The following is a 27,524-nucleotide window of genomic DNA, read 5'->3' on the forward strand; positions in this document are numbered from 1 at the left end:
ATAACTATCATTTGCTTGGGCTGTCAAGCCAGCCTTTTCTCCCTTCTTGGTAGCTTTTGATGGGATGCTTTTCCTCTTCTCTTGTATTTAATGAAAAGAAATAAACCTGAGAATACCTTTGTTAGCAAGTAAATTCAAATTTATTTCAGGCAAAGGCAGCTCTCTACAGATCTGAGCGACAGAGTAGTTAATGTAGTTCAGCCCCCGTCAGCAGATCTGTCATAAGTCATCACCTTCTCTCCTGCTTATCCACCGAGGAGTGGACGGAGGCGAGATCAAAACAGACAGCAGCCAATCAAACGTCTCAAAATACTTACCCCAAATAAGCCCTGTTACGGAGAACCGTCTAGGTGACAGCCAAGATGGCCATCGGTGCCTGCCTTTACTTAGAAAGTAAATTCAGAATCCTCCTTTAAAACCCAAGGCTTATCCCTATATTGATGTCATTCTGAAACAGCCTGGTGCTTAGACAAGTTTCTTAGTACCAAGCAAAGCTGGTAAACAACTGTCACTAACTGTAATTACTTTCTCATTCAGCAGTCCCTCATGACTCCTCTATCCATGTGGATAAGCCCTTCCAGTCTGTTGGTTTTAAACTGACCTCATAACCCAGATATAATAAATGAATTCTTGAAAAGTTGCATCTAAATTAAAATCTGTCCCAAACACATTATGAGAATTGATGGATTGCTGAAGAAAACATCTGGAATTTTAATGGACTTCAAAAAATAAAGACTTCAGATAATTAATGATTCTTTTTTTTTTTTTTTTTTTTGCGGTACGCGGGCCTCTCACTGTTGTGGCCTCTCCCGTTGGGGAGCACAGGCTCCAGACGCACAGGCTCTGTGGCCATGGCTCACGGGCCCAGCCGCTCCGCGGCACGTGGGATCTTCCCGGACAGGGGCACGAACCCGTGTCCCCTGCATCGGCAGGCGGACTCTCAACCACTGCGCCACCAGGGAAGCCCAATTAATGATTCTTATACAATATATGGGGTTGGCTGCAGATGATTTTCTGCAGACAAAAGAAAAATAATTTCTTTGTTTCGAGCCCCTCTGGGCTTTCTCTAAAAGCCTAGCTGGCTATACTATATAGAAGTTAGTTGAAATATATATATGTTTTCACACACACACACACACACACTTTTTCTCCCCTCCTCTTCTTGATTTGCAAAAGGCTACTGATAGAAGTCTCGTTAACCAGGGACCTTCTAAGAAAACCAGCCAACCAGACAAGGTCCTATTTCTTCTCCATCCGGAGATAAGACTATAAAGATATTTGTAAAATTCAAGTTGATCATATTACGTGCTTATTCTGCCTGTAAATAAAAATCATCTCTCATTTGCTCACTTCACAGCCTTTTTCATCAACAGTTATGAGGGCAAGTTCCCTAGTAGCATCATGTCAGTAAAGGCAGTACTTATAGATTAATCACAAGCATGAGTTGGTCAATTGCCTGTCCCCTGACACCATTTAAAGGAAACGTCAGAATGGGTACTTTTAGAAATTGAACACTCTTAACAAAGCAACTACTTTCCCACTTAATTTGTTTCCCTTTATGTTCAGATTTCCTAAGTAAGATATTAAAAACCATGGTAAAGTGCTTAGGGAATGATCGGGAATTCATTTCTGGGATGGCTGAAAAAGAATTCAAATTACCAGGTTTGGTTATGCTACGAAACCAATTCAGAAAAGTGTTAACTGTAGAATCCCGATGGTGAGTGTGCAGGTGTTTTCTTTTTCAGTCTTTGTAGATGTTTCCAATGTTCTCAAGATAAACTGTGGGAAAAACATTGCCGGATTCTTATGTTGGTTGTCTAATCATGTGTGAAACAAACTATTGGTAAAAACTAGTGAAGCCTTTCATTTAATAGGAAATATTTTTCATTTCTGTAGTTGTAAGCATCATGCCCTTGAATGCTAATGGATTTTCTGAATGATCATGTGGGTATGTGGACCAATAGTAATAACAGTTATGAGACAACAACTCAGTATGTAGAGCAGTTCAGAAAGCCCTGCTGAATACGTGATCTCATTGTACTCCTCACCTTAATCTTTTTTTTTTTTTTTTTTTTTGGTTTTTGCGGTACACGGGCCCCCCACTGCTGCGGCCTCTCCCGTTGCGGAGCACAGGCTCCGGACGCGCATGCCCAGCGGCCACGGCTCACGGGCCCAGCCGCCCCGCGGCACGCGGGATCCTCCCGGACCGGGACACGAACCCACGTCGGCTGCATCGGCAGGCGGGCTCCCAACCACTGCGCCACCAGGGAAGCCCCTCACCTTAATCTTATGAGGTTGCTTGAGCTAGCATCATTCTCATTCTATATGAGGGACGTGAAGCTCGGGGAAGGTAAGTGGCTTGGCCTTGTCTAAGATCACTGGACTGACAAGGAGGCCAGATCCCCGTTTCATATGCTTTCCCCACCATGCCATGATGAAACTTACATTTCCTGAATGACTGTGAAGAATCACAACAAAAATTCTACAAAAGATAAGTATTAAACTAGTAATAGAATTAATCATACAAAGATAACACAACTTGCTAAGACAAGCTGAAGACACAGATGAATGTTACGAGATTCCCAAAGTCCCCGTTAGAACTGAAAGATTTGATTTGCTCGGCTGTCTCAGAAGCGGACGGGTGAGTGTTGAAAGCCACAGTGACATCTGAACAACCGAAGACAAGAACAAAGGCATCTTCTACTGCATCTTCCTGGGTAAAAGCTGAAGCAGCCACTAGTTGGTTGGTTACTTGAGGCCTTCATGTGTCATGCAGAACCCAAACAATATTGCTGGTGAATATCTTATTTTACTTTTATTTTACCTTTATTAAGTAAAATTCAAAGAAAATCAAACCCCCACACTGTGTTAGTATTTCTTCTGGTTTAGACAAACACTGAAGAATCAGATTAGATCCCAAGGCATCTTGGTTCTAAGACTTATTTTAGCACGGTGAGACCATTAGCACCAACGCTCAGAGCTTACGGGGGAGGAAAAAAAAAAAAAATCAACTGATCAGCGCTCTTTTCCATTTAATGATATTCATGATGACTTCCTACAGACCTTAAACGGGACTAATCTATTTAGGCTAATAAAAGCTAAATCTATTCTGCACCATGGAATGCAGTGCCAACAACTGGCTGCAATGCAAATACCACTCAAATCCAACATTCTTTTTTTTTTTTTTTTTTTTTTTTTGCGGTATGTGGGCCTCTCACTGTTGTGGCCTCTCCCGTTGCGGAGCACAGGCTCCGGACGCGCAGGCTCAGCGGCCATGGCTCACGGGCCCAGCCGCTCCGCGGCACGTGGGATCTTCCCGGACCGGGGCACGAACCCGCATCCCCTGCATCGGCAGGCGGACTCTCAACCACCGTGCCACCAGGGAAGCCCCAACATTCTTCACGTTAACATAATTTGAGATGATGAAACCATATGCTATTGCTGCTGGCCACAGTTCCCTGGGAAACCAACAAGAGGTTACCGGCAGTACCTTGGCTTAGCCGGGCAAATAAACAGGCTTGGGCCTCAGTGTAATTATCTCTGGCAAATCATTACACTGTAAGCAGCTGTGGCTACCAACTTTCAGTAAGGCTTAATTAACCAGAGCTCCAGCGATCACTCAAGCCACCAAAAACTTCCATGCGGAACCTTCCTGACACCTAGAGTTTAGACCACCTTGGCCCTAATTGCCTTAACCGCAATACTTCTACACTGCTTCCTGCCAGAGGGTTTTCAGGAAAATATAGCAAGTTGAATATGTTGCATTCTATATAATTTGCTTCCAATTATTAGCTGTAGTGGGATGAAGAGTGTCCTCCCAACATTCCACACACGATCTCAGAATGTGACCTTATTTGGAAATAGGGTCTTTGTAGATATAATTAAGGTTAGGGTTGAGGTGAGATCATGCTGGATTAAGGTGAGCCCTAAATCCAATGAGAGTGTCCTTATAAGAGCCAGAAACGGAAAAATGGAGAACATGGGAGCAGCCCATGTTAGGATGGAGGGGAGAGATCGGAGTTATACTTCCAGAAGTCAAGAAGTCCCAGGACCACCAGAAGACAGAAGAAGCAGGGAAGGGTCTTCCTCCAGAGCCTTTGGAGGGAATGTGGCTCCTGGCCTCCGTGACTATGAGAACATCAATTTCTGTTTTTTAAGCCACCTAGTTTGTGGTAATTTGTTATGCTTGACCTAGGAAACGCACATAGTAGCTTTAATGGTCATAAATACTGCATGCTGCTTCTGCTGCTAACAAATGATCAGTGGGCAAACCCAGGACGAAGAGAAAGGAAGTGAAACAATACCATCTCCTGCTGTCACTCTAGGGTAGTGGAAACAGAAGTTATAGGTGGGTGCTAGAGCACAAAGAACGGGAGTGAGTAAACAGCAAGTTAGTGATAAAGAGGAGATGCAGGCTGAGATCTACAAAGAGATGGCAGGGGTAGAGAGGCACAGTCGGTTCAAATCAGAAGTCTATGAAGGTGAGACATAAGGAGCAGTCAATGCTGAAGTCCAGGTATCTGTGACACGGGAAAGGAAGGTGATATGTTTTACCACCGTTACTCCACCTACACCTTAGAAATGATGCCTGTGTTCCTAGGACACAGACTTTTATTATTCTTGTTTTATAGAGGAGGAAATAGGTACGGAGAGGTTAGCAATTTGGTCCTGACCACAAAATTATCCATTGAAATGCCTGGGATCTCAATCTATTTGTATATGATTCTAAGACTTACGGAGCAAGCTTGATTCAAAGTATCAAACAGAGCCCTCTGTGACAAACCTAACTGAATTAAAGAATGCCTCAATTATAATTGTTTTGTACTTGCCCTCAGGGCGAGAACTGATTCTACGGAGTAGAAAGATCCAGGCCAGTGGCACTAATTCGGGCTGCATATGTTGGGATCATCTGGGCGCCTTATAACACCTGGATGCCCAGGCCCCACCCCTGACCAACTGAACCAAATCTCTGAGATGGGATCTAGGTGTGTTCAGAAAGCCCCTGGGTGATTCTAATGGGTATTGTTGAGAACCACACCCCTCCAGCAGCCGGGGAAAGCACAGGAGGATGAGGAAGAGATGAGAGAGTGCGGTTTGCAGGCCGTCTCTAACCATCTGACTTCTCAGATGTGCTCTGACACATACTGGGGCAATGAGGAAAATGAAAATATGCTTTAAATGTTTCAGGATTGCCTAAAATTTCTGACTTGCACAGCTTATGTTGTTTTTTTTTTTTTTTTCCTCCAATGATGGGGGAACATAAGCCAAAGCATTAGGAAGGCTGTCTCTGTCTCACGTTGCCCTACATGAGCCAGAAAACGTAGTCTCATCCTGTGTCTAGAAAGAACTTTGCACAATTCAGCAACGTGCTAGACTAGGCAGCAGCTTCTGCTGCTGCTGCAAATATTGTTTTTACAATTTCTGTGCCTGTATGAAACAAAGCTGAATAGCTTTTTGAAGTTAACTACTGTTGTTTGTCTCAAGGCTAAGAGTCCAGAGCGTTAGAGGACCATTTCCTAACCTCCAGCTGGAAACGCTGGTATTAAGACAATGCTTCTAAAAGTTCTGTCTCTATTCAAATCAACTAGAGGGCTAGTTAGACCAGAGATCCCTGCGCCCCATCCCGGAGTGGAGTGAGGTTCAGGAATCTGCGTTGCTCACAAGCCCAGGTGACGTGGATGACGTGAGTCCACGGATCACACTTCGTGATGCACTGGTACGAGGCTGCGCTTCTCAAAATCTAATGTACGTACAAATCTCCTGGGGATGCCGTACATATGCAGATTCTGACTAAGAGGTCTGCTGTTCCTGTCCACAGACCATTAAGTAACAAGGATACCAGGTATTCCATTGGGAGGTAGGGGAAAAAAACTTTACTTGTAGTTTTTGTTCACACAGATGTCCATTCAGCTATGTGATAGGTAAGGGATTAAAAAACGTAAGCATTAGTCCCCCCTCCCCTTTTTTGGGTGGAGACACTAAAGAACAATACATTATATCCTCCAAACCGTGATAAACTAGGGTACTGAGGGAATTTTTCCTCACGTCTGATAAATGAACACTTGGTAGACGCCTGTTACGTATAAGGCATGAGGGAGTATCCACTTCAAACAATCAATTGTTTCCATAGCTCCATGTCCAGAATGCCAGAAGATCTGACTCAAGAGAAATGAGGAGTTTCTCTTAATGGATTTCTTTAATTTCAATCAGTATACTTTCTCTTGCAATGGATGGAGCCATTCTGCAGAAAAAGCGATGGTAATAGGGGGCTCGCAGATGGTAAGAGCATGAAGTATAGTCCATCCTGCTTCTATCTGAGAACATCAGAGGCATAAGAACTGTGACATTTTAATTTAAACATTGTCATGAATCTTAAACCCAAGACCGTGAATCTTACACCATGGGGGCAAAACACGCCCACCCATCATGCCCTTGCACTCAGGGAGTCATTGTTCGTTCATTCATCTTCATTCACCCAGCCATTTATTCAACATTGCCTTCTCTATAGCAGGCATGGTTGCAGGAGCCGGGGATTTAGGAGGGAACCATCTGTAACAAATATCCGAGCTATTCCATCTGTTGGAGAGTGGTTTAGACACTGAGGCAAGAAAGATGGTTGGTTTTACACTTTTACTCCTGTGAGGCAATATACGGATTTAGAGCAGTACAGCTCTGGCTATGGTGAGAGTCTGGTTCCAAACTCTCCCCCCATCCCCCCAGTCTGTCACAGATGGATACTTTTATAAAATAAATAAAGATGAATTACTAGAAAAAAAGAAATTTTTAAAAACCCGGTGTTAAAAACACAAGTCCCAATTTTTTACTGTTAGGTTCAACAGGTAATGTCAAATTGCTAAAAAAAAAAAAAAAAAAAAAAAAAAGTGTCTAAATGTTTACTTTCAAACTCTGCCCATCTCATAGCAGACTAGTAACAAATAGGTTAGAGCATAGGATTCAGGGTTAGGTCGCCTGGGTTTGAATTACAGTTCTAGCATCGCTAGCTAGGTGACTATGGATGGGCAAGTTATTTAATTTCATTGTTTCTCAGTTTCCTCCTTATAATAAGAATGCCACCTTCACAAAGCTGTTGTCAATGCATGTAAAACATGTACAAGTCAATACATATAAAGCACTCAATAGTGTATGGCTCACAGTAGATGTATTGAAGTGTTAGTTGTCACCATTACTACTATTTACTATTATGAATGCTATCATTGCCACCATTAGACTTCCACTGTTACTACTAGTACCATGCTGCTCTATCACTTTGGGCATCTGCACAGTTGTTTCACCTATAAAATGGTGCTTGTAATTTCTTCCTTCCTAGTTCCTTCCTTCCTTCCTTCCCTCCTATGAATTCTGTGCCTAGAAAGTAAAACTACCAATGCAAAACTACGTTATCGCCCAAGTAAATGCCCCCTTATAACCGACTGTCTATCCTGACCAATGTCATTTCAAAGAGGAAAGGACAGGGCTTCCCTGGCGGCGCAGTGGTTAAGAATCCGCCTGCCAATGCAGGGGTCCGGGAAGGTCCCACATGCAGGGGAGCAACTAAGCCTATGCGCCACAACTATTGAGCCTGCGCTCTAGAGCCCACGAGCAACAACTACTGAGCCCGTGTGCCACAACTACTGAAGCCCGCGTGCCTAGAGCCTGTGCTCCACAACAAGAGAAGCCACCGCAATGAGAAGCCCGCGGACCACAACGAAGAGTAGCCCCTGCTCGCCGCAACTAGAGAAAGCCCGCGCGCAGCAACAAAGACCCAACACAGCCAAAAATAAATAAAATTAAATTTAAAAAAAAAAAGAGGAAAGGACAAAGTGTCCTGGGGTTTTCTGCGTCTGCATATCATCAAATAAGTAGATGGCAGCAGCACTGAGACAGCTGTCTGTCCACTCTCTCTGGAGAATCCAGTTGGGCTGATGCTTCATGACACTGGGTGCTGCCTCTGGGGAAAGGCACGATCCTTTCCACTCTGTGACCAAACAACAGTCTAGCAGAGGGAATGACTCTGAAGGACATGTAATTGAATACTTAACCCGCCTGCATTTTTCACACATAAATATATTTCTTCAAGTTCCCTTCTTAACAATTGTTTTGTATCCTCAGCTAAAATTGTTGAGAATAATTTCTCCATTATTTTTCTTTAGTTACATATAATTATAGCTGAGAATAAAAATATCAAGGTGACACTGAAACACATTTAAGAAACACTGAAATTTGTGCATGGGAAATTGTGTTTGAAAACAATTTACAATCATTATAAAGCAAGAGACTTTCTCAAGATGGGAAAGGAAAATAACCACCTCCTCGCTTGCTTTTTTAACCTCATAACTGAGAATATTAAACAAATTTACTGATACGGTCTAACTAATGTGCATTCTCATAAAATTTTTATGAAGAAAGATAGGACAACAAAATAAATAAGAAAGAAGGTGTTTGGGCTCTGTAAACATATTTGGAGGTTGATAATTTGCATGGCCTTACTTTTAATACTTATTCACTTCCATATAACTATCATATCTTGACAAGGTCAAAGAGAGAAGAGGTAAAGCTGGAGTTCTTACACAGCCTCAGAACGGAGAAACTGACTTAAAGAACAAGAGGTGTAGTAACATGTACAAATGGCTGGTGATGAGGTTCGGAGTGACTTGACAAGCACATGGGTAGGCTGCCCAGAGATGCCATTTAGCCAGCAGTGTGTGGCCACGACATGGCCCAGACTGTAGTCAACTAGTGGAGTTTTAATCTGTCTTTGTTACTCAGGTTGAAAATCATCATGTTTAATGAGCCAGCATCTTTAGTTCCCAGATTCACTCTGTGGTGCATTATTTCTTTTAAATTTAGTACACTAAGCATATTAAAGTTGCTCTGTACGGCACACGGCATGACACTTGAGGGATATACATACTGAGAGGTTTTCTGATGGAGAGGATGTTAATGATATTGTCAGACATAAGATAAATGTAAACAAGTTTTTGTCACTCTCTTTCTCATCTTCCCACTCTGGCTCTGCAGTTAAGACTCTCAAAATTTATTCACTGTGTCCATCTATCCACCCATCCATCCATCCACCCACCCACCCACCGACACACATAAACATTCATTCAACCAACTATCGAGTGTCTTCCTACTGCCTGATACTGTACTATGCTTTTGGAACTTAATTCCTAGTGGGAAAAGATAGGAAATCAACAAGCTAGAAAATAAATGATTATAGTTGTGCTAAGAAGGAAAAAAATTAAAATGTTAAAATAGTGACTAACTGGGGAGATCTATTCATGATCCTAACAAAAAACGGAATTCCATTCAGATGACTAACTGAAGAAATATTAATGAAGAGATGACTGACAGAGGTACGGGCAGCACTGAAAGAAGCAACAAGGGATGCTGAGACACCCAGAGACCAGTAACGGCAGAAAGCTATCATCAAGGGCCAAGGAGGAGAGATGGTATTACCAGCGTCCAGTGAGAGCTGAAGCCATACAGGAAGTGTCGCCTGGCAGGACCTCTGGCTACAGAGGGAGGCACCCAAAGCCAAAACTATGATCCAAAGTGGAAAGGAAGGAGATAAGAACCCAACCTCTTTCTCCTTTTACCCTCCAATCTCCTGCTAGTGCTTCCTATTGGCAGAACCTGATCACAAGTCACTTGGCAAGGGAGTTTTGGTGATACAGTTCATAGAGTTTGGCTTCAGTGTTGAGAACAGAAAGATTGGGAGCAGGAGGTGGGGGCGGGGGGGGGGGATGGAGAATAACCAAGGAAGGGGACCTACTTGGGTAGGATAGTTAGGAAAAGCTTCCCTGTGGAGGTGACATATGAACAGGCACCAAGAGAAGATGCTGGCCATGCAAAGAGCCAGTGGAGAGTAATCCAGCAGGGGCCTGGGATGAGTGAGCACATGCCTTTGTTATTCTCCCTTCTCTGCGTCCCATACTCAGTACAGATCCTCACTAGGAACACATCTAACATAAACTCAGGCAATGCAAACGAACACTTCCCTAGGTGTATGCTATTGTTCAAGTTCTGGTAGAAGTGAATGCCTCTATTCTATTTTCTCAATACCACAGAAGAATTTGCTTATAAAAAAAGAATGCTCATAACTAGGACATTTCCCTATGAAAGGGCCAGCATTTCTATTAATTCTAGTGTACAAAGAAGGAAGAACCAAGGAAGACATATATAAAAGCAGGTAAAGGTAGGCTACTGAAACAACTATATATATATATATTTATTTATTTATTTATTTATTTATTTATTTATTTATTTATTTATATTTATATATTTATATATATATATATCATGCAACTTACATAAAACTATGTTATTGTATCCATCATTCTCTTAAATGAAGAAACACTATAAAGATTCAATTACAATGTAATAATAATTAACGTATAGCCAGAATTGAAATTCATAGTAATTTCCTTTTAGTCTTATATTTACCTCTAAGTCACTGGCTTAAACCACATAAAACAAACACCTCAAGTCTATTAATCCATACATCTGACAAATTATCTTATTTCTGTTGTCCAGAAACCATTTCTTTATACAATGAAAGTAAAATTTTCATATTAAGATGATCATCACTTAAATTAATAAATGATCTGACTTTTAAAAGCCAGTTTTTTGGGTGGGTTCAAATTCACTGTGAGCTAGTCAAGTTATAGACGGTAAGTCAGCCCTCAAATGGTACAGAGGGTTTACTGTTGGTAATTGAGGTTAGGCGGAATAACTTCCTTCCTATAAGTCCTTCTACTCCAGGATGCATTCACCATTGGAAAGAGAGCTCTTTTCAAGGACAAATTCCAGGCCAATAATGAGGAGTTGCCTGCATGTTAATGAGACTCACCATCCCCCATATTCAAAGCTAACCACTTTTTTCTTAAAGATCTTCAGGAATTTCCACTATCTCTACACTAGTCCTTAATTTCCCTGGTGCCTGTTTATTTCCTCTTGTTTTGTCCCTGATGAATATGGAAACAGATGGTAACTCTTCTTCTTTTTTCAATTTGTGACTCTTGCCAAGTCAATGAAAACTGCAGATAAAAATAGTAAGTTCAAAGGATGTGATTACCTGTAGGAGAGGCCGCTGCACCCCCAGCACTTTCATGGTGTCTGCGTTAGCTAGGATCTTCAGGGGGTCAGACGTTTTCGTGACTCCTTCGATCTCCTTGTTGATCTCAGCCAAGACCTGATTGAGGAAGATGTTTTTGATGTACACGGTGAGAAACTCTCGAAGAGGACACTGTTTGTCTGGGCCAAGTCCCAAGGCGTGCTCTATCTCCTGAATGAATCTGGAAGACAAACAGCACAACCACTGTTAAATGTATCAGAAAGATAGCTACAGGGCTTCCCTGGTGGCGCAGTGGTTGAGAGTCTGCCTGCCGATGCAGGGGACGCGGGTTCGTGCCCCAGTCCGGGAAGATCCCACATGCCGCAGAGCAGCTGGGCCCGTGAGCCATGGCCGGTGAGCCTGTGCGTCCGGAGCCTGTGCTCCGCAACGGGAGAGGCCACAACAGTGAGAGGCCCGCGTACCACAAAAAAAAAAAAAAAAAAAAAAAAAAAAGAAAGATAGCTACAGAAATATGACCAAACACACATGGGTATCTCTGGCTTTTGCCGCTTCCACAGAGAGATGTGGGGAAATTAACAGAATTCTAAACAAGAGCAGGTCACTCTATTATCCATCTACATATGAGTTTTTTCTAACACAAGTTATTTCACTTATTCAATAGAAATAGGATGAAACAGAAACAAAAATTCCACACTACGGGGGAAAAAAGGAGAGACAAAAATATTTTTTATTAATTCAAGAAGGAAATAAGAATATAAGAAGCAAAAGAAAGCATGATAAACAAAAAGCAAATTATGATGCAAAGCAAAAAGTACACCCCAAATACTGCATATTTCTTATTAGGATCTTTATACATGTAGATAGAACTTTTAAAAAGAGAGAAAGAGAAAGGGTAGTATTTAAATTTATGATGCTGTTGAGAGGTTATGAAAGGAAACAGGATGGGAGGTGGGGGCAAAGGAGAACTTGAACCTTATTTGTAATGATCAATTTCCTTTATTAAAAACACTTAAAGCATACATAGCAGAATGCTAACTGTCAAAACTCAGAGATGAGTATGCAGATATTTGTTATATTATTCTTTGTACTTTTTTACACTGGCAGCTCCTGCTTTCATGGTTCTGATATGCACAGATGGAAGTTACTAAAGTTTAGTGAATAATACCAGTACAACAAGATTTGAATTCCAGTTACCACAGGATGTTAACTGTGAGTAATGGCATGAAATACAAACTCTAGGGCTTTAATCTAGAAATCTCTATGTAAATAATTAATGTTTATCATAATCAATGATCAAACATGTCACTTCTTTCAAAGTCAATCAGTGATTGGTCACTGCACATCCGTTACGCAGTTCATGGACAGACAGCAAAGTGTGTAGCTGTGTTGTCTCCTTGTCTCTCAGTGATAAACCCATGTGACGGTTTACAAAAACGGATAACTGAAAAAATGAATTGGCCCAAACACCTAAAAGTACAGGGGAAAAAAAAAAAAACTGAAAGTAACACTGGGAGCGAAATTTGAATCGAATGTAAATGGATTTACAGAAGAAATAACTGACCCCATTTGAAAGGTATCTGCAGCCAGAGTAAAGGTGAACTTACTGACCTTAAAAGAGAAAATGGTTGTGATAAAAGAGATGAAGACATCCCAGAGGAAGGGATGTCAGCAAAAAAATGTTACCTTAAAGGAACCCTTGGAGATGTTTCACGACATTGAAAAGCAAAGAATAAAATGCTGGCAGCTGATCTAAACTAAGAAGGAAGTATGACATTTTACCAATGCACAGAAAAGATGCTCACTGTGTATCGTAAAGTACCCAAAAAGAAGAAGGTGGCAAGCACTGTTCAAATTACTCTTGGTAAGATTTACAAAGAAAACACTTTAATTCTCAGTGTTTCTAATGTTACAGTGTATGAATACATATTATTTTATTTTTCATTTCTGTATATATTTATAACTGACAGTAGAGAATTTTTAATGTTTTCACAAAAAATTTTAAAGTCATGAAACAGTTGTGATTTTCCCCATTGATTAATATTGCTTTGCATGGTGAGTTTTACAGTTCCACAATGCTTTGCAAAGTAAGAGTGGCCTTGTACTTTAAATTTTTCTCAAAAGTGTAGAAGCGAAATAAAATGAAACAGAATCACATGAAATAAAGACAAAAAAATGAATGACTAACTGGGAATATATATGTGCAACTTACGTCACAGATGACAGTTAGTAAAAAAAATTAAAGAACATAGTAGCGGGCTTCCCTGGTGGTGCAGTGGTTGAGAGTCCGCCTGCCGATGCAGGGGACACGGGTTCGTGCCCCGGTCCGGGAAGATCCCACGTGCCGCGGAGCAGCTGGGCCCGTGAGCCATGGCCGCTGAGCCTGCGCGTCCGGAGCCTGGAGGCCACAACAGTGAGAGGCCCGCGTACCACAAAAAAAAAAAAAAAAAAAAAAAAAAGAAGAACATAGTAGAAAAATGATCAAAAGACATGAAACGACAATTTACAGGAAGTGACCATTAAACACACCAAAAGTTTTAACTTCATTCATAATGAGAAAAATGAAAAGTAAACTAAACTGAGATACCATTTTTTGGTAATTAATATATTTTTATTTATTTATTTATTTTTAACATCTTTATTGGAGTATAATTGCTTCACAATGGTGTGTTAGTTTCTGCTTTATAACAAAGTAAATCAGCTATACATATATCCCCATATCTCTTCCCTCTTGTGTTTCCCTCCCTATCCCACCACTCTAGGTGGTCACAAAGCACTGAGCTGATCTCCCTGTGCTGTGCGGCTGCTTCCCACTAGCTATCTGTTTTACATTTGGTAGTGTATATATGTCAGTGCCACTCTCTCAGGTCGGTCCAGCTTACGCTTCCCCTTCCCCGTGTCCTCAAGTCCATTCTCTAAGTCTGCGTCTTTATTCCTGTCCTGCCCCTAGGTTCTTCAGAACCATTTTTTCTTTGTTTAGATTCCATATATACGTGTTAGCATACAGTATTTGTTTTTCTCTTTCTGACTTACTTCCCTCTGTATGACAGACTCCAGGTCCATCCACCTCACTACAAATAACTCAATTTCATTCCTTTTCATGGCTGAGTAATATTTCATTGTGAGATACCATTTTTTATACCCATGCATCAGCCAGATTCCAAAAGTTTGAAAACACACTGTCGGTTTAAGTGTGGACAAAGAGCCATTCTCATATATTGCTGATGGGAGTGAAAAACGTTACAACCCTTATGAAGGGCAAATTGGCACTATCATCCAAAATTACAAATGCATTTCCTTTGACCCAGAAATCCCACTTCTGAGAAATTCTTCCAACAGCTGTTATCTAAATATGGATGAGATGATCTATGTACAGGGTACAGAGATCAGTGTAGCACTGCTTTTATGGCAAAAGACTGGAAACAATGCAAAAAATCCATCAATGAGAGATCAGTTAAATAAACTACGGTGAAACTACACATTTTGCAATACTGGGCAGCAGCCCCAACTCTCAAACGTGGAAGCTTTTGACGCACCGACATGAAAAGATCTCTAGGATATATATTGTTAAGTGAGAAAAGCAAGGTATTTAGCAGTGTTCATATTTACTATACTGACCTGCATATAAGAATTATATAACCTCATTTACTTAATTTATTATAAAGACATCCTGGAGGGATTCGCAAAAAAACTAGTAAAAGTGAGTACCTACAGGAAGCAGGGATGGTGGTGGGGCCTGGAGGAGGACGGGGAATATACTTTTCAATGTTAACTTTTTATAATCATTTGATTGTTTTAAAAACTGTGACTATATTAGCTACTCAAATACAATTAAATTAGATAATGTAAAAATTATCGACATTTATCAAAGACTATATTTCATAAATTGCTTTCCAATTAGACCACATTTAAAGTTTGGTGTATAAATGTTCCTTAAGTTGAGCCATTTAACCTAATGAAGAGTTTCCTTTACTTAATAAATAAATACATCATGGTTATTCTTCCATGTCACCAGTGAAACATTCCATTAACCTCTGTGGCATGTGGAGAGGGGGTGGGGGGAAGGAAGGAGAACACAGGGGGTTATCACAGTCACCCAGGAAAGGGGAAATTGAGAAGCCATGACAAACAGCAATGAGGTTTCTTAACTGATGTAATGAACATGGAAAGGGAAATAAAAGCCTGACCCAAAACAAGATAGGGTACTATGTTGACTCCTTCTGATTTCATCTAACCCTCAGAGAAACCATCCACCCAGGGGTATCTTGGTCCCCTTGGTCTGACTCTGAAAGACAACCACTGTTATTAATTTAATAACAAGTAAATATACCAATCATCAGAAACCCTATTTATTCTTTTCAATGGGACTTAGAAGAAGAGTTTTCTGAGCAGAAGTACTTCTTGCATTTCCAAAATCTTTACCAGTTATTAGGAGGAGACTTTTAGTAGTTGATCTGCTCCTAAACGAAGTGACAGAGGCTCTAAATTATCCACTTTTTCTTTTTTTCTAGTCCCTTATTTGTCTTTGGTGCCCCCTAAAACATGACACTGCTCTGAGCAGCACAGATGGAGGCGCTCCCATTACTTTCAGCTGAATGATCTCTTTCGAATACAAATCATTTATTCCCTAAAGCACACACATCAGTCTAAAATGACACATTCAGGTTGATGGTGTCATCTCTAACTTGAGGGGACCCATTCAACACGTTTCCAAATCTGCTTTGGGAGCTATGAGGGTCCTCACTGTGCAGAAGGCATAAAACATGCGGAAGAGAATGAAAGAGAAAAATTAGGGCTGTCTCACCAGCCTCTTCTTTACTCTGGAAAAAATGAGAAGTGATCACATTAAATGACAAAAATGCCCTTTCTTGGGCAGGAAGGACACAGAATAAGAACTTTCCTAGGCAGCCAGGAGGCGAATCACACTCACAGTCACTGCAGAGAGGAAAGGTTTAGGGAAGTGGAGTAGCCAAGGGCAAGACACGTAAAGTAGGTATTCCTGGGTCTGGATCTTGAATGTATAGTCTTGGGCAGGTTACTTAGCTTCACTTCATCTTATTTGTGTATTCTGTAAAAATGGATATAACACGCAGGATTTGTTTTGATGATTAAATAAGGAAATAAAAGTTAAGCGCTCAGCACAGAGGTTAACTCCTAATTAAGTGGTGGCTGCTGCTATTTGTATAATTACTATCAGTACATAAATCCTGATGAGGTTGGAGACTAGGGCAAAGTGTGACGTATTATTATTATTTTTTTTTTTGCGGTACGCGGGCCTCTCACTGTCGTGGCCTCTCCCGTTGCAGAGCACAGGCTCCGGACGCGCAGGCTCGGCGGCCATGGCTCACGGGCCCAGCCGCTCCGCGGCATGTGGGATCTTCACAGACCGGGGCACGAACCTGCGTCCCCTGCATCGGCAGGCGGACTCTCAACCACTGCGCCACCAGGGAAGCCCCCAGTGTGACGTATTTTGTGATTTTTTTTCACTTGCTCCTTTACTTTCCCGTGCAATTATCCGTAATTGGCAATATGGGCCATTAGATTATTACTCTACTTCAGCAACACATGGATGTAGGAATGACCAAAACCCCACGTGGCCAGGGGTCGAGTGTAAATTTCTCACTGATGTATCCTCGGTGCCTAATACTAGTCTACGGCTGGTACACAGTAGGTTCTCAGGAAATAACTGGTGAATGAAGTGTTGAATAAAATTAATAGCTCCTTTAATTTCAACCCATAGTTCCTAAAACTAGGGCGTGACCTCTCCGATAAATAATGCCCGTCTCCCAAGGATGTGGACTGGAGGTCCAAATAAAAGATTCATAGAAAAAGAAAGAAAGAAAATTATCCCGTATCTCCACCACAGACGCCTTGGACTGAAAGAGTATTCTCTAGTCCTTGCCCACCTTCTCACACTGTTTTTCTATGCCATATGGTTGTTCACAGTACTTCATATTTGCCCTTTCACAGAGGATAATACTCATAATTTGTAAGATTCATTCCATCAATACATAATTGACCCAAACATCTATGAGGAAACATTAATGCTGCTTCCTGGTTTTATTACAGATAATCCTACAGTGAACATCTTCCTTTTGCTTCTGCTGAATTATTTCTACAAGTTAAAATACTGGGAGTAGCTGCTCATCATTTTTCACGGGCTAGTCTATATTTTATTTCCCCCGGATTCCCAAAGTATGCTGCATGGATCCGTTCACCTATTAAGAACTGTAAAAGTAATCTGTTGAATGGGAGACAGGAGAGTCAGTCACGGGTATAGAGGAGATTCATCAAAAAGCCCTGTTTTTCCAACAATGCTCCTAATCAGCTTTATGGAAGTAAGAAAACATTGAATTTCGAACAGTGGAAAGAATCTCATTAGGAAAGAAAACACTTCAAAGTTAAGATGGAACACAGATGGAACCCTGTCAAAAGGGTATTATCTAATCTTATGAAGTGCTTTCACACTAGGGATTTCCTATCCTTGTAAATGATGAGAAGGCAGACACAAAGCACAGGTACACCTGTGTATACGGAAAGAGAGAGAATGAGAATCAAAGAGGAGGGTCTACATAATGCTATAGGAGGAGTATCTAATTACAGGATTTTGAAGAAACTTATTCAGATCAGGCTCCCAAACCTCAAGCTGTAGAGTAGGATAAACCAAAAAACACAAAGAGCGTAGGCAACCTATTTTTACTGCCTTTGAAAGTCTACAGCGTGGATCTTATTTCCTAAATTCTAATGTTGCCATTTGTAAATATTTCACCAAGGATTTTATTTTCAGATTATTATCAAGCAGTGGGCCTCCAAAAATCTGTACATATGCAGTACCTATATTTTAAATTTACTCTTCCCTATAGCAAGTATGTGCCCTTTGGAATGCATACATGAACACACAGTACCCATACCTGACCCAGTATTTTCAAAATTTTTATACTGATTTGATTTCTATCCAGGAAAATTATACTAATTAAAATTTCATTCAAGCTTCCCAAGCCCATTCCTTAACCCAGACTCCTCATCACAAATTCCATCTTGTTGTAAAGCTCCATTTCTTCCATTTCATCTCAGCCAACAATTATGGCTGCCACCAGCTGGAAGTATTCTTGAACACAGAGGACCTGTACTATATTTTAGAAGTTGCAATGAGAGCAATATTCAGTTGAATGAAAATACTTGCTCACAGTATATAAGTATTCCTTACATTCACAGCCTAGTAGTTTAAAAAATTCTACGGCCAACATTATCAGTAATCGGACAAACTGACATCCTGTGCCATATGACATGATGCAGAGAAGAATTCAGATCACTTCTCTGATATTCTTGCCAAAAATGCATAACCTGAATCCAATCAAGGGGAACTAAATTCTTTCCATAGAACCAAAATACAAAATCAAAGGTACAAATTTCAGAAAACTCAAATTCAGAATTCTGGCTTTTGGAGTAGGAATTCATTCATGGCTCTCCCACAAACAATGTCACTGCTTGTTGGTAATTCTGTTTTGTTTTGTTTTGTTTTTCTTCAGTGATATCTATTATACTAAGGCTTTATTTATTTTTAATAGATCTTTATTGGAGCATAATTGCTTCACAATACCATGTTAGTTTCTGTTGCACAACAAAGCGAATCAGCCATATGCATACACATGTCCCCATATCCCCTCCCTCTTGAGCCTCCCTTCCACCCTCCCTATCCCATCCCTCTAGGTCATCGCAAAGCAAAGAGCCGATCTCCCAGTGCTATGCTGCTGCTTCACACCAGCCAACTATTTTACATTCAGTAGTGTATATACGTCGATGCTACTCTCACTTCACCCCAGCTTTGCCCTCCCACCCCATGTCCTGAAGTCCATTCTCTATGTCTACCTCTTTATTCCTGCCCTGTAACTAGGTTCATCAGTACCATTTATTTTTTTTTAGATTCCATATATATGCGTTAGCATACGGTATTTGTTTTTCTCTTTCTGACTTACTTCACTCCGTATGACAGACTCTAGATCCATCCACCTCACTACAAATAACTCAATTTCATTTCTTTTCATGGCTGAGTAATATTCCATTGTATATATGTGCCACATCTTCTTTATCCATTCATCTGTCGATGGACATTTAGGTTGGTTCCATGTCCTGGCTATTGTAAATAGTGCTGCAATGAACACTGTGGTACATATCTCTTTTTGAATTATGGTTTTCTCAGGGTATATGCCCAGTAGTGGGATTGCTGGGTCATATGGTAGTTCTAGTTTTAGTTTTTTTAAGGAACCTCCATACTGTTCTCCATAGTGGTTGTATTAATTTACATTTCCACCAACAGTGCAGGAGGGTTCCCTTTTCACCACACCCTTTCCAGCATTTATCGTTTCTATGATAATGGCCATTCTGACCGGCATAAGGTGATACCTCATTGTAGTTTTCATTTGCATTTCTCTAAAAATTAGTGATGTTGAGCATCTTTTCATGTGCCTCTTGGCCATCTGTATGTCTTCCTTGGTGAAATGTCTATTTAGGTCTTCTGCCCATTTTTTAACTGGATTGTCTGTGGTTTTGATATTGAGCTGCATGAGCTGTTTATATATTTTGGAGATTAATCCTTTGTCTGTTGTTTCATTTGCAAATATTTTCTCCCATTCTGAGGGTTCCCTTTTTGTCTTGTTTATGGTTTCCTTTGCTGGGCCAAAGCTTTTAAGTTTAGTTAAGTCCCATTTGTTTATTTTTGTTTTTATTTCCATTACTCTAGGAGGTGGGTCAAAAAAAAGATCTTGCTGTGGATTATGCCAAAGAGTGTTTTTCCTATGTTTTCCTCTAACAGTTTTATAGTGTCTGGTGTTACATTTAAGTCTTTAATCAATTTTGAGTTTATTTTTGTGTATGGTGTTAGGTAGTATTTTAATTTCATTCTTTTACATGTAGCTGTCTAGTTTTCCCAGCACCACTTATTGAAGAGGCTGTCTTTTCTCCATTGTATGTTCTTGTCTCCTCTGCCGTAAATTAGGTGACCGAGTGTGCATGGGTTTATCTCTGAGCTTTCTATCCTGTTCCATTGATCTATATTTCTGTTTTTGTGCCAGTACCACACTGTCTTGATTACTGCAGCTTTGTGGTATAGTTTGAAGTTGGGGAGCCTGATTCCTCCAGCTCTGTTTTTCATTCTCAGGATTGCTTTGGCTATCCGTGGTCTCTTGTGTTTCCATACGAATTGTAAAATTTTTTGTTCTAATTCTGTGAAGAGTGCCATTGGTAGTTTGACAGGGATTGCACTGAATCTGTAGATTGCTTTGGGTAGTATAGTCATTTTCACAATAGTGATTCTTCCAATCCAAGAACATGGTATATTTCTCCACCTGTTTATGTCATCTTTGATTTCTTTCATCAGTGTTTTATAGTTTTCTGAGTACAAGTCTTTTGCCTCCTTAGGCAGGTTTATTCCTAGGTATTTTATTCTTTTTGTTGTAGTGGTAAATGGGAGTGTTTCCTTAATTTCTCTTTCTGAATTCTGTTTTTGATGTATACTTTTGTATATAATATATATCATTATCTAAAATATTTTAATCATAAAATATTTTAATTCTTTTTACTTTGATTATTCCTGATTTTGTCATATAACCACACACATGTTTTGGTAGTTTGAGCTGAATCATGTACATAAAATATTTACCTGATAGGCCTGGGATTTTTCTCCCGATCCCATGTATTAGAAACAGTAAATATGTGTGATTTATCTCTCTGACCTCCTACATTCTGCAGAATCTTCCAATATATCATTTCCAGTAAAGTAACTTCTAATCCAGTCTTGCCTCTCTGCAGAGATGTACCATGCTTACCTCCACCCAGAGGCTCTGAATCTCTTCTACTGTAAAACGGCTTTAAAGACATTAAAAAATATCTGAACCATCTCCTTGTTTTCATTTAGTTCAAGGTGTCTATGTGAAAATTTATGAGACATTTACAGGCCTATAGAAGCTCTGCTTAAGTTGTCGAGCATATTCAAAAGTAAGTCCCCATGTCACCATTCTCATGGTCAAGTTTAATATATGTACATTTAATAATGTCCCAGGACACAGATATTTATAAATATCTACATGAAAAACGTAATTAGCAATAAACAGGGATGCGCTATTTATGACAGAGACACGAATAAATAATTTTGTGCTTTAAAAGCCAGAATTCTGAATTTGAATTTTCTAAAACTGATTTTGTGTTTTGGTTTTATGGAAAGATTGCAAACAACAGCACTAACCACAACCCTATAGCCTGAATGACACATTAGTTATGAGGAGACAAAAAAATGCACATTTTCCCTCAAATCCAATAAACAAATAATCTTCAGAGCCAGAAGGAGAATGAAACACTGACTGCCAAATGCAGAACTTTTCTGGAGAAATATGGGCCCATGTGAAAAGATGCCAAGCAGCACTAATAAGAGTCCTACGTGCTCTTCCTTCACATCACTCTAAGGGAAATAGTAGGCTTTTATGAGAACACAGAACTTTCAAAATCCCTACCATGCTTAATTGGTAAGAAAAAAATCAATCTACAGCCCAGAGTAAAATCCATTCTCGGACACAAGCCCACCCTTACACGAAGAACTGTGTCCAGTTGGCTGTACTCAGGTAAATGGGCCTTCGGAATCAAACTCAAGTGAGGCCAGGCAAAGGCTGGACACAACTCAGTGCAAAAGGCAGCTGCCCAGCAAGTATGGCTCCTTTACAACATATTTCTTACTTAGTCAATTACTCTCGGATATGACATTTAAGGCACAGAGCAAACTGAAAATAACTTGGGCCAAGAAGGAAAGAAGCCTCAGAGGAATTGATTGGAGATATATTCAACTGACTCAGATTATCTGACTCGAAAAAGATCATTTAGAAATGATTTACAAGGGACTCATTCAGAAACAGCAGCAACAGGCATATTTAAGACCATAAATCAGTGGAACATGAAAACCGAAGAAAAATCCATAAAGGTTAATGCACTTTGGAGCACATTTGCCTCTTAATTCATGGGAGTAAGTCACCGGCACATCAGGAAGAGCCTCCCCCAACAGTCTGTAATTGTTCATGCTGAGTGTAACTACTTTCTGTGACTTTTGTATCTGAAGATTTTCTGGGTAAAAGTGCAAAATAAGCTCATCATCGCAGAACCCAATCACGGCCTCAGTCCATACCCCTAGGAGACAATTTGCTAAACTAATGAAATAAAAAGGGATTTGGGTGCTCTATTTGTAACGAGTGAAATTCATGCTTAGGACTAGAGGAGAAAAGAGGTGAAAATCATTAAGTAAAGGGAGAAAAGAATATTATCTACAAAATTTGAGCTCTGCTGGCTTGTAAACAAATTTAACTTTAAAAAATCTTACCATGAGTATATTGCAAGTGATTTGTGACTACATTTAAGTGTTCCCTCCAGACTGAAAAGCACTTCAGGTAGAATGAAGTAAGCCTCTTTATAATGACAGCTGTTTACATTTTTTAAGCATATAATTTGGAAATTGAAATAACCCAAATGCTAACTCTTAATATTAAGCAATCTTTAAACAAAAAATCATGTAAATAAGGACTACTGATATAAAACTCAGATAAAATGATAATCCTGCTTCTTCCAATAGGCCTGGAATTGTTTTTATGCTTTTTATTTATCTTCTTTACAGTAAAATAACCTTTCCTTTGTATTTTTTAGTGGAAGATAAGGCTGTCAGGAAAATTTGCAAGAAAAAAATCTCAACTTATTACAAAATGTCTATCATATCACCTGGAAACTTATGTGTAACATATTAAATATACTTTATTTTAGGTGGTTCATATCAGTCTGGCAAATTTCCTCCCTGTTGCTACGTGAGTAGAAGCAGTATTAATAACTGATTACATCTATTGAGTTCTCACCATGTCCTAACTGAAGAGCTTTATATGGGCTTCCCTGGTGGTGCAGTGGTTGAGAATCTGCCTGCCAGTGCAGGGGACATGGGTTCGAGCCCTGGTCTGGGAAGATCCCACATGCCATGGAACAACTGGGCCCTTGAGCCACAACTACTGAGCCTGCGCGTCTGGAGCCTGTGCTCCGCAACAAGAGAGGCCGCGATAGTGAGAGGCCCGCGCACCGCGATGAAGAGTGGCCCCCGCTTGCCGCAACTAGAGAAAGCCCTCGCACAGAAACGAAGACCCAACACAGCTAAAAATAAATAAATAAATTTATTTTTAAAAAAGGATTATTTTAGGTAGTTCTCGCAATAATCCCCTGAAGTCTGCCCTATTATAATAATATCTGTATCTTACATATGATCCATGCAGGACTTCACTCTATCCATAGTACTTTTCTAACATTACTGTCTCCCGGATGTTTGACCCTGGGGTTAGAACTATTGAGGAGGGCTGGTGAACGGAACACAATCAATAGAATCCATGCGGAAAACCCTACTAGCGTGTGTGTTGATGTAGTGGAACCTTGTGTGGACTGAGAGGACCATAATATTGCTAAATACATATATTTGAATATACCAAATTATTTCTCTTGAAATATAATAAATCTGATCTCCAGTCCTAACTTCTTTCCCCAAGCTCCTAACCTGTGTTTTTAATCACCTGTTAGATACTTTCTCTGGGTATCCTGTTGTTAACTCAAACAATGTCCAAAATGGAACCTCAGAGCCGCCCTCCCATTATTTCAATCCTCTCTTTCTGTGTTCTCTATTTTTGCACCATCCCCATTCAGTTACCCAGTCTTCTTGCTACTCATGCAAGACGCTTCCAGGCTTAGAGACATTTTCTTTATATTATCTCTTGATTCACTTCTTTATTCCCTCACTTATTTAAGCAATATCTATGGAGTGTCTACCTTATGCCATGTACTGTTACAGGGGATAAAGCATCCACAGTGAAAGCATCCTGCCCAGGGGCTGTTGTGCCCACAGCACATGATATGAATGGTACCACCTCAAAGGGTTCCATACCAGAGCCTGAAAAAACATCCCTGTGTCTCTGTTTGTAACACCTGGCACCATACTTTAGCCTTTCATTAAATTAGATGATGTAGATCGATGAATGGATGGAATTTGATTTAAGGCCATTTATTTCCCAGGACTCCCTAAAACAATCTCCTAACTGGTTTTTCCATCTTTCACCCCTTCTTCCTTCAATGTATCTAACATACAGCTACTATATTAATTTCACTAACGCACAGATTATATAACTACTTGCAGTTTCACAAACATGACCTGCTTTCTTACCTCCAGGTCTCTGCCTGTGGTGGTCCATTTGCCTAAACACTCCACCCATACCTCTTTTTTCCAAATGTCATTTGCTCTACAGCCACTAGCTCAGATATTACTTCCTCCAGGAGGACCTGTCCCTCGAGTCTAGGTGGAATGCCTTTCACTTTGCCCCCCATAGCACCCTAGGTCCACAGAATATTCCTGTTGAGGTGTCTGTATTCCCTCCTAGTTTGTAAACATCCTGAGGAGAGGGGATGTGTCTTGTTCCTGTAGATAGTGTTTAGTACCTAGTAGGTAATCAAGAAATAAGTAACATATTTCCACTTCCAGTCATTAGCAAACCTTGTTTTCTGTGTCTTCTCCACATTTAAAAGAATTCCATGTCTTTTTTCATGATGTCCGTGTGCTCTACTTCTAGTTCATCCAGGCATTTTCTATATTGTGACAAATAAGCTAGAGTGGATGTTTACTGTCATTTTCACTATAACCTCCCTTCAAGGACCTATTCAAAGCTCACTCAACTCGAAGTTTTCCCTGATCTCTCTCTTTTTTTTTTTAGTATAAATTTATTTATTTTTGGCTGCGTTGGGTCTTTGTTACCGTGCATGGGCTTTCTCTAGTTGTGGCGAGCAGGGGCTACTCTTTGTTGAGGTGCATGGGCTTCTCATTGGTGGCTTCTCTTGTTGTGGAGCACGGAGTCTAGGCATGCGGGCTTCAGTAGTTGTGGTGCGCAGGCTCAGTAGTTGTGGCTCGCGGGCTCTAGAATGCAGGCTCGGTAGTTGGGGCGCATGGACTTAGTTGCTCCGCAGCATGTGGGATCTTCCCGGACCAGGGCTCAAATCCGTGCCCCCTGCATTGGCAGGCAGATTCCCAACCACTGCGCTACCAGGGAAGCCCTTCCCTGATCTCTTTAAGCCACTTTATTCATTTGAACTCCTTTACTTCGTCACATAGCATTACTCATTCTCCTCCCTATCAGAATTAAGCTCCTTCAGAGCAGCAACTGTGCTTTGTACATTTCTGAATCATACTCGAAGCACTTAACACTATGTCAAGGACAGTGGACACTGTCAATAAAGGCTTTAAGAAATGATGATATTATGTTTCTGTCATAACTCAGGCTTGTCTGAAAGGCCAGTGCTTTTTTGAAGGGTTACAATGCACAGGTTATTGTAAGGCTATGTTTTACGGTATAAATTTGGCTGGCTAAACAAGGTGAAAAAAAAGAATAGAGAAAGTGAAAGGAAAAAGAAAAGACTGTGAAGTTAAATGATGCATGCATTATGTGAAATCTATTAATGTGAGGCCTTTTAAGGCAAACTACTAACAAATCAAATCCTGATCACGTGGCCTGGTAATGTGAAATCTACTGAATCTGGCCTAAACTGAATACTCCTTCTGCATCAGTGACAGAAGTCAAAGCTTGGATGTATATCATGTGTCAAAAACATGGACTGTGAGCCTGCTGGGATAAAATTACAGTATATATTTGCTGGAAGAGACAGGCTGGCCACTTGGTTCTCTCCTTCACTGTTCCTCAACAAGGATGGATTTTATTATATTTAATAAAAGAATGCTTTGGAAAACTCAGTTTGAATGACCTCTAATGAGCCTATTTGGCAACTAACCTTGTTCCTGAACTTAGCTTATGATTTTTTAAATTAATTAATTAATTAATTAAGTTTTGGCTGCACTGGGCCTTCATTGCTGCGTGTGGGCTTTATCTAGTTACGGCGAGTGGGGGCTACCCTTCATTGCAGAGCACTGGCTCTAGGCGCACGGGCTTCAGTAGCTATGGCACGCAGGCTCAGTAGCTGTGGTTCGCGGGTTCAGTAGTTGTGGTGCATGGGCTTAGTTGCTCCGTGGCATGTGCAATCTTCCTGGACCAGGGATGGAACCCGTGTCCCCTGCATTGGCAGGTGGATTCTTAACCACTGTGCCACCAGGGAAGTCCCAGCTTACGATTATTTCATATCTCACTCTTAGGTTTATCATCACTTGATTAACTGCCAACCTGAATGCAAAGTGCTCTAAGAAAAAGTACCTGGAAAATAGTAAGTGATCCCCTAGCCAACAATTATGATATATGTGAGTCACAGACATTGCCTACCTAAACTTTTCTACTTTTATCTCCTTTATTCACATACTTGATTGTTTCAATTAAGTCATGCTCTTCTTCTCATAACACTGTTGGTTCTGTCCTCTGCTCCCACGTCCACACTTTTCCAGACCAATATCTATAATTATCTTGCAAATATTCACAAAGTTATTTTCTGTAATGGTTCAAAGTTCTCCTCATTCCTGGCTGTAGTAATATCAACTTAATATTGAAAGTGAACTAAGCTAAACATTTTTAAGCCATCTCAGCTGGCGTTCTACTATTATTGTCCTTCTTTCCTGCCAGAGGCCTCAGAGTCACTTCCTTCTTTAAAGTTTCATAAATAGGTCCACTTACTGGAGGAATTAAAGACTTTATCATTCCTACTGTCCTATTTTATTCAAGTTTTCATATCCTCTGTCAGGCTAAATCAGAATTTAAAATTCTGTTCACAAATCTGAGATGCAGAAAAGCACAGATTATCACATTTATATGTAAAACAATACAGAAAAAAAATAGAGCCTCTTGTCTGCAGATTATTTGTAGGCTAATATCTATCAATCATAGAGGCATTAAAATGATGGAATATACAACATTTCTGAAGAAAAACTAGACCCTACAGAAGGATTCTGATTACAATGTTATCAGTTCCTGCAGAACTGATATTTCTCTGGATTATGCTGATTTCAAATACCTAAAACACATAGAAGATAAAAGACCTGTCCAATAGTCAGTGTCTGCAATCAGATTACTCTGTCCACTGAGTTATACTCTTGGGCTGATTATTGCTACTAATTGTAGCTGAATATACCAGAGACAGAAAAAGCCTATGGAGGTAGACTGAACATTAAGGAAAAAGAAAAAGCCAACGTCTGCCCTGGTTTCATCTGAGAAATGCTTCCTGCTTTCAAAGCAATGGAAAAAATGTAATGAAAATATGATTTATCAACGTAAAAATATGCAGTAAATCTCATGGAAAAATTAATTTCAGGAAACTACTTTGTTTCATATTAAACTTTTTTTTTTGTTTGTTTGTTTGTGGTACGCGGGCCTCTCACTGCCGTGGCCTCTCCCGTTGCGGAGCACAGGCTCGGGACGGGCAGACCCAGCGGCCATGGCTCACGGGCCCAACCGCTCCGCGGCAC

General features: G+C 40.4%; 1 protein-coding gene across 1 annotated transcript in view; it reads right to left on the reverse strand.

The window, feature by feature from the left end:
- Positions 1 to 27,524, reverse strand: part of EXOC4 (exocyst complex component 4) — an 826,096-nt gene that overhangs the window by 237,132 nt on the left and 561,440 nt on the right. Inside the window, exon 11 of the mRNA XM_059074406.2 lies at positions 11,078 to 11,297. Within this exon, the coding sequence (XP_058930389.1) occupies positions 11,078 to 11,297 (220 nt within the window). The remainder of the gene's footprint in view (positions 1 to 11,077; positions 11,298 to 27,524) is intronic.

This window comes from Kogia breviceps, chromosome 9 (assembly GCF_026419965.1).
Source record: "Kogia breviceps isolate mKogBre1 chromosome 9, mKogBre1 haplotype 1, whole genome shotgun sequence".
Taxonomy (NCBI): domain Eukaryota; kingdom Metazoa; phylum Chordata; class Mammalia; order Artiodactyla; family Physeteridae; genus Kogia; species Kogia breviceps.